Consider the following 8,664-nt stretch of genomic DNA (forward strand, 5'->3'; position numbering starts at 1 on the left):
GTCACGATTGACTTCTAAAGTTGCTGGGCAAAAAATCCATTTAGAAAAACTAGAAAATATATAAAGAGAAAATTTAAGATTATTTAAAACACACTGTAAATAATTTACTTACTTATCTTATTTAATGTCACCAACACTACCACATACTCACACAAAGCAAAAAATAAGAACTGCATTAATAACTACTCATTAAATATCTAAACTTGTATTTCTGCTTACACTAAATGTTCAGGAGACCAGTTCCTTAGCATGTAAGCAGCCTCAAAATGTGGTATGGGTGATATATTAATAATACAGGTATTATTTGCAGGTAATGCCTAGTTCACACTACAAGATTTAAGCCCAGTTTTGAATTGAGCACAGACAAAAACCTCTGCTTGCAGAAAAATCTGCAATTGACAACACAAACACCCAGAAAATAAATAGCTAGCATGTTTAATATCTGACCCAGTCAGTGACTGTGAGGCAGGAGCGGTGGCTACCTACAGTCAATTGGATCACATAGAGAGAGAGAACCACAGTACTGAAACTGCATCTTTTGCCTGGCCAGAACCAGAGTTTATGGAGAGTCTGACTACCTTTCTTTTACGCTGTTATAATCAGGAAATGGGTGTTAAACACTAGAGGGAGCTCATGAGTGAGTCATCAATGGGGAGGGAAATGAGCTAAAAACTAAAAACTTAAAAAAAAAGTTATTAATAAACTACTTGTTGTGAGTATTCTTTTAATATAAAAAAAGTAGAAGAATACATTTCACTAAAAACAAAAAAACAAAACTTGGACTCACTTCAGGTGGGTATTCTCCTCTAAAGAGATTATCTTGCATAGCATCACTAGCTCTTTCCTGTGTTTAATTCTGGTGCGTTCTCACGACAAAGTGTTTTTGGAGAGCAGCCAGAGGAGTCTGCCACTTCCTACAGCAAGAACATTGCGTTATTCATTATACTGTGTCACTGATCACTCATGTAGTGCGAAATTCACATCAATAGTGATCAGAAAAGCATGTTAGCATGCTTTTCTGAAAATGCAATAAAAAAAAATTTAATGTAGTGTGAACCTGGAATAAGCAGAATAAACTGCATAAGCCCTGATTAATCTGAAAAAAATTGTATTTTTTTTTTTTTTTAGAAAGAAAAGACTGATACAGACAGAACCCCGTTCACTCCAAAAAAAAAAAAAAAAAAAAAAATGCACGTGGCAAGTTCACATTGTGCGTTTTTTTATTATGTTACACAGAATTGAAGATGAGACTTGTGTCAGCCAGGTTTAACTCACAAGGTGACAAAATGGTTAAATTAAGGTCTAGAAAATATCAGGAGGAACAGTTAGATAAATGGCATCACAAGCCCGTTTAGATCTTTCCCGGGAAACTTCCATCCTCAACCTGCCCGTCCCACTTCTCCACCTAAAAGGAGAGAAAATGCAAAAAAGGCATTAAAATGTTGAGTAAAAGTTAAAATATTAGTTAAAACAGATCAGCTGTATTTTATATATTACTTTTGTTTGATCATGTGGTGGACATAGGGAGCCCTCTACTGGCTACTACAGTGCAGTAAACCAGAAGAACCAACCATGACAAAAGGTTACACTTACAAAGAGCAAAAAAAAAAAAAAAAAAAGGATTTTATTGAGTATTAAACAGTATTTATAAAAAAAAAAAAATATGCCAGTATTACTCTAAGGTTCAGCTGAGCTCTTTTAGGGTCACTTTTTTAAGATCCAACTGCTCTGTTAATTAGCACACATGCAATTTTTTATATTAGTATATTTTTGGTTTGTATACAGGACTATTATCATTACATCTTTTTTTTAATTATTACTTTTGTATCCATTGTATTTGTTGCCATTTGCCAACAAACAGCTAGTATTAAATGATGCAAGGTGAATGTTTTATTGTGTATTTAGAATGACCATATGGCCTTAAACCAGTCCCGTACAGTTGACAGCTTTTATAGTTTAAGAACACAAAATATTTAAAAAGGTATGACAATATACATAAAGTATTTATTATATATATACACATACAGAGTGGTGTGAAAAAGTATGTGGTTTTTGCTTTTATGTCATACTTATTTTCTGATAAGACAAACTTTAATTTAGTTTGGATAGTATTTTTCCCCTTGATAAATGAAATCTTACACTTTTTAAAATGTACTCAGGTAAAATTTGTATGATAAAGTTTGTTGTTTGTTTGGTAATCTGAAAAATGTAAATAGGACAAAAATGCAAAAAAAAAAAAAAAAAAAAAAAAAAGTGTGTAAGGGTCAATGTACCAGTGTGTTTAAAAAAAAAAAAAAAAAAACCATAACCATATACATACATATATACAAAGAAATCACTAGTAGTTTGTCTCAGTAGCTAGTTTCTTTTTTTTTTTTTTTTTTTTTTTTTTTTAAATCAGCCATAAAACATTGAATCTACACAATAATCAATGGTAATATACTGATTATTGTAATTTCAACCAGGAACATTTCTTGGGTCACTTAATCTAAAAATTCTATAGTCTAAAATTAAAAGAACGTAAAAGAAATCAAGCAACAATTAATACATTACATTAGGCATAATACATAACATGTAGAATGTAGAAAACTCACCCAGCCAATGGGACACAGGCTCTTGTACACTCTCTGGTACCACTGACATGGGGCCGTGTCCTGACCTTTGGCTGACAAAGCCTTAGTACACCTGTGAAAATCTAAACAGGGAAAAAGGGGGAAAGCAAACATCAGCATCTCTACCCACTTAGCATTCATCACAAATACCCCTGCAGCTCATTCAGTAACATACGTTGTTTCATATGCAATAATATTGCCAACATTTTCAGGGTACTACGTTTTTTGCTGTTTTCAAAAGAAAAATTCCACACTGTTCTCATTTCCCATTATATATCTACTAGAGACAGATTATATCTGTCCAGTATCATTTATTTTACTTTAATCCTGGATATATGGAGATACTGAGTGCTTTATTATTGGTATCGTGACATTCTGGATCATTGACTTCTGTTACAAATCTGATAAACAGTGCAGATTCATACTAAATCAAAATCATTAAACAATTACTACAGTCATATTGTATAAACTACCCACAGTGCAGATTCATACTGGATCAAAATCATAATTGTCACAACAGGGTACTACATTTTTGCTGTTTTTAACAAAAGAAAAATTCCTCACTGTTCTCATTTCCCACTATATATCTACTAGAGACAGTTCATATCTGCCCAGTATCATTTATTTTACTTTAATCCTGGATAGATGGAGATATTTGGAGTGCATTATTATTAATATCATGACATTCTGGATCATTTACTTCTGTTACAAATCTGATAAAATTATTGTATTTTTTTTGTGTCTCGGTTAGGGACGTGCCATATAATTGTATGCAATAATAGAATTTAATACATTTTTTTGCAGTAGTGTATACCAGGAAATACAATGCAATATGATATATTATTTTAGGGCCGTATCACTCACCCCTACTCTGTACACAGAGCGATGTCCGAGATGTTATTAATGATATATAGTTTAGGGGCTACAATACTGTTTACTGTTATTTATGTGAACAAACACATGAATACTAAAACATACAAAGAATAAATATATCACCAATATGAAACATTACTCAAGTAATGTCTATTTATTTTACAATAATTCGATAGTGTAATTCTCATGACATGCCTTTAATAAGCCTATATGACTTTGTTTAATCGCCCAGCCCTTAATGCTGCTCCTAAATATGACTTTAAAAATGAACCTCCAGATGAGAGTGCAGAGAACATAATCGAATTTGCATTAAAATTAAAAACGCACAAACGTGAATAACATAATGATGCTACATGATGCTACACAGAACTCCAGGACTCAAGAACTCACCAAGGTAGTTTTGGTAGCAGTTTCTTGTCTGGTTGGTGTTTGGGAAACGGGCATCGAATGGAGCTGTTCTGTAGTTCTTGATTTTCTCTTCGATAACGTCGGCCATCTCTGAGCAGAGATCTGATCAGGTCCAACACTTTAAAACACAAACATACAGGATATCAGACTCTCAGGAGGCTGAACTGAGGCTGCTCTTAAACACCTGAATAAAGCTTCAGCTCCTAGATTTGTTAATTTGTTAATTTTTAATGGTACAACATTAAAAAAATCTTCACAGCAAGAGGGCTAACTGGGGGTCAGATGCCTCTATTCCTCCTTATTAATAATGACATTTCAGGCATTCTTGCGAGATTAAAACGGACGATATTTCTCGTCAGGCTTAAACCTGTCTCGCGGGGCATAAAAACAGTTAAGTGTGGACTTTTTAAGAGGGATCTGGCAACGCAGTAGCGATAGCGATAGAGTATGGAGGACAGCAGCTCTCAGCAGAAAAGGAAAATTCGGGCATTCGCACAGAAGATGCTTCTGCTACTTTTAAGTTGTATGTCTGGCTGCATTTTGGCTCCAGTGGAAACAATAAAAAAAATCTAAATACTGTAAGTAAATCCTACACATGACTGTTTCATAGGCAGTTTTACTAATCCCCTAGCTCTGTCTCTGTTTGCACTTCAAGCTTAGGCTTAATATGACTGGTTATGGTAATGCATAGTTAAATTACAAGAGATTTAGGAGAAGGGGAAAAAAAAAAAAAAAAAAAAAAACACAAACCATAGTCTTAATATCACTTGTAGTTTGCACTTATTGTTTGCACTATATAAGACCTAGAAAGTTTTATTTTTATTTTTTACTCTTATTTCTATTTCTTATAGTATCAGTGTGTGAGAGAAACCAGTCTGTTAAGTTTGCGTTATATGATTTTGTCAAATAAAACTCTAGTTTTCAAGCCATTTTTCATTTTTGACGTTATCTTTAAAATTTTATTTTTAAATCTCGTCTCGTTCTCGTGAACCCAATATCGTGTCTCGTCTCGTTATATTAGTGTCTCGTCACACCCCTAGGCATAATCTGATCCAAAGTGATTTTTTCGGCTTTCAAGCATGGGTCGAAATGCCATGTTTTCAATTTAATAAAGAATGAGTTTAACTGTGGTACAGAGTGAGAAGAGCCATCTCAACAAATGCTTACCGTATTTTACGGACTATAAGGCGCACATTCAAGGAACGTCTGTTTTCTGGTCCATTTTTACACATGCACACTGGGTTATAAAGTGCATTTTAAAAGACATTAGTAAGGAACAAGGGTGACTACATGCTTCCCTTCTTATTAAGCAGGTGGGGGTGGGGTGAGTAAAGCACTAATGTTTATTTACAGTAAGCTTAGATTTCCAGTATTTTAGGGTGGTTAGCAGCAGAAATAGCTGCAGGTAGCAGCAGCAACACCGCCCAACAGCGCTACAATGAGGAACCCTGAGTGTTCCTGTAAGACAGGGTGCTATCAGCTAGCAGATTGTCCCATGTAGCTTGTTGTAACACAGTAAATATGCAGGCTACAGTCCAATAGACAGTTAGTGTCTAACGCTAATACTGCTCCAGCCTTGGTGCTGGAGAAACTTCACTAACACTCCTGAATAACACTGCATTTCAGCGTTTGGCTTTAATGCTCCTTACAACCTGACGGGCAGAATTCAAACATAAGGCGCATTGTTGATTTTTTGGGAAAATTAAATGATTTTAAGTGCACATTAATGTGTTAAAAATATGGTTGAAGTTGGTTTTCTCTTGTTTTTGGATAAACAAAACCAACACCAGCCCCCCTACTTTAAATAGCCCCCTTACTTTAAACACATTATGGAGTGGTTTTTCAGAGAAAGATTAACGCTAGTCTTGCTGTAAAAAAAAAAAAAAAAAAAGAATTTTAAATGGAGGAGAATTCACATTGTAAAGACAATATATGAAGTATATTCATCAGGGCAAATTGTGTGAATAATTAGAACATTTTCTAATGGATCAACAGCCCTAATATTTTATAAGTTCACTGGATACCTTGATTAAAAATCTGGGGTTAAACATCTAAGTGCTAACTGGGGGTCAGATGCCTCTATTCCTCACTTATAATAAATGACCTTCCTAAAATAAACAGATCCAAGGTGATTCAAGGGCTAAGAATACATTTAATTTTGGGATAGATAGTGTTGCATCATGTTTAAAGAGTGGTCAGCTTAGATTTATAATGGACCTTAAACAGTTGGTTTAAACACATTTTTCTCGTTTCTTGTTTTTGGATAAACAGGACCAAGATCAGCATTCCTACTTTAAGTAGTTAGTTAGACAGGAATTAAACTTAGTCCTTGAGTCTAGGAGATTTTAACTGCAAATAAAATATGGTTATAGCTATATATAGAGTAGGCTTTGTCTGCCCCTATGAATTCAGGCTGTATAGAATTCTTAGTGCTGTCTAGATGTGTGCTATATCGTATCGTACACACTAATACAGACAAAAATTCTGCCAATTTAGTTCTGTGGTAAATTGTTGTTGTTTAATTACTTTATTTTTTTTTATTATTTTGTTAGACTATTATTTTTGACAAAATCAGGTAACTTAGTAAAATAAAATAATGTTTTTAGTTTCTGTATGATGCATAAAACTTATTTATACTTCTGTTGCAGGAGTATTTTCTACAAATTAATTTATTCAATTAAATGTATGCTTTAGTTATATTTATATACATTAATACCTCCCCTTTCTCTATGATTTTTTTATTTTATATTTAAACTAAAAAAAAGAGTTTCAGTGTAGGGAAGCCAAATTGCAAACCGTGCGAATAAATATATTTTATATATATTTTTTCCCGTTCCACCTTAAAAAAACTGCTTTATTTATACGACAGCAGTTTCATTCGTCTTTCACTGTAAATAGTGATACTGCTATGACGTTTAAACTGGAACGAAAAGTTAGCTAGATATGTCAAGCGTTACAACTCACAATAACGTCTTAATAACTTCATTTTTTTTGCTTAAATAGTATGTTTCAAAATAAAATATCGATAACTAAACACTTCTAATTGAATTCTAATCTTTTTCAGTTTAATATTGGCTCAGGAGGGCGAAGCTAAAGGTCGTTGGCTAACATGGACACTGGTGGACAAGCTACCAGTGTCAATCCAAGTCTAGGCAGTAAAAATCCACTCCAGGATTTATTAAAGACCGCCCGATCGGCTCTGGTACAGCCGCACCTTTTACTAGCACAGCCCAGTCGGTGCGACCGAATCCCGGGGTGGATTTTTACCGTCTGGACCTGGATTGACTCGCTAAGCTCCATAAGTTAGCTCACAGTGCGCGAAAAGCAAAAAGACAAACATTTACACATAAAATGGCACAATAAACGCTTAAAAAACAGTATTACTTAAACATTGCCCATAGATACATGAGGAAAAAAAGCCCAAAGCTCAAACTAATAACTTAAATGAACAAAAATCACAGGGTTTTGAGGCCTAAACTCACCCTAAACCGCGTCCTTACGTCCTGCTGAAGGGCTCGAGAGCGCAATGAATTGTGGGATGTGGTTGTGAAGCGAGTGAGGAGGGGCCAGTTTGAAGGGCGCGGGTATGTCTCAAACCGTCATCTCGTTCCCTAGATCCCTACGTAGTGCACTATGTAGTGGCAGGACCATTCCAAGCAATAATATTAACTAAATATTATTAAAATTAAGTAAATTAAGTTGCTTCAAACCCCAACATTATATATATTGTAACACAGGTTTATAGTGTGCGACTGTATCTAAACCTGTCAACTAGTTCCCTACATTCATACATAGCTTGCTAAGTTTATTCACAATTTATACAATATATTAAGTATATTAATTTTGCTTCGAAACCAAACATTATACATTTTGTAGCGCAGGTTTGCAGTGCACGGCTGTGTCTTAAACGCTAGCTTTAGCTCCGTGCGCCACCATCTTTGTACTGATAATGTAATAAACATTATATATATATATATATATATATATATATATATATATATATATATATATATATATATATACATAGACATAGCAGCCAGCGCCAGGAGGCAGGCTATGCGAAATCTATGTATATATGTCTGTCATTATCAGTACAAAGATGGTGGCGCTCAGAGCTGAAGCTCGCGTTATATGATGTAAACACTAGTTTTTATTATACAATATATTAAGTATATTAATTTTGCTTCGAAACCAAACATTATACATTTTGTAGCGCAGGTTTGCAGTGCACGGCTGTGTCTTAAACGCTAGCTTTAGCTCCGTGCGCCACCATCTTTGTACTGATAATGTAATAAACATAATATATATATATATATATATATATATATATACATAGACATAGCAGCCAGCGCCAGGAGGCAGGCTATGCGAAATCTATGTATATATGTCTGTCATTATCAGTACAAAGATGGTGGCGCTCAGAGCTGAAGCTAGCGTTATATGATGTAAACAGTAGTTTTTAATAAGCTTCTTGTGAACTTTTAAGTCATTAATGCCTCGTTTTAAATGTCAGGACTCTCCGGATTCTAGCAAGGAGGTGTGGAGCTACTTTGAGCTGGATAACGGTGGAAAAAAAACTGATTTATCGGGGCAAATTATGCCTCGTATCACCCAGTCTGAAGGGTGTCTGGACAAACTGTTAAAATTTCTGGATCTCAGAACACTGTGGGAGAACGGAGGTGTGCTATTCATCAAAGGTAAGAACTTTTTATCATGTTTTACTACACAAAAAGTCTATTTTACACCGGAGTTCTCCTTTAATGGCAAAACG

General features: G+C 34.5%; 1 protein-coding gene across 1 annotated transcript; it reads right to left on the bottom strand.

Moving 5' to 3' along the window:
* Positions 1–1,202: 1,202 nt before the first annotated feature.
* LOC111193383 (cytochrome c oxidase subunit 6B1) lies at positions 1,203–7,482 on the bottom strand. The gene is made up of 4 exons (XM_022673990.2): positions 7,376–7,482; positions 3,876–4,011; positions 2,595–2,695; positions 1,203–1,405 (listed from the first exon to the last, which is right to left on the bottom strand). The coding sequence occupies exons 2-4, from the start codon at positions 3,979–3,981 to the stop codon at positions 1,352–1,354; spliced, it is 261 nt and encodes an 86-aa protein (XP_022529711.2). The 5' UTR covers positions 3,982–4,011; positions 7,376–7,482; the 3' UTR covers positions 1,203–1,351.
* Positions 7,483–8,664: the final 1,182 nt, after the last annotated feature.

The sequence above is a fragment of the Astyanax mexicanus genome, chromosome 6, assembly GCF_023375975.1.
Source record: "Astyanax mexicanus isolate ESR-SI-001 chromosome 6, AstMex3_surface, whole genome shotgun sequence".
NCBI lineage: Eukaryota > Metazoa > Chordata > Actinopteri > Characiformes > Acestrorhamphidae > Astyanax > Astyanax mexicanus.

Coding starts and splice junctions, on each gene's coding strand:
- LOC111193383 (XM_022673990.2), bottom strand. CDS start 3,981: ATGGCCGACGTTATCGAAGAGAAAATCAAGAACTACAGAACAGCTCCA. Junction 2,696..3,875: donor CTGCTACCAAAACTACCTTG/GTGAGTTCTTGA, acceptor TTCCCTGTTTAG/ATTTTCACAGGTGTACTAAG. Junction 1,406..2,594: donor GCCTGTGTCCCATTGGCTGG/GTGAGTTTTCTA, acceptor CTCTCCTTTTAG/GTGGAGAAGTGGGACGGGCA.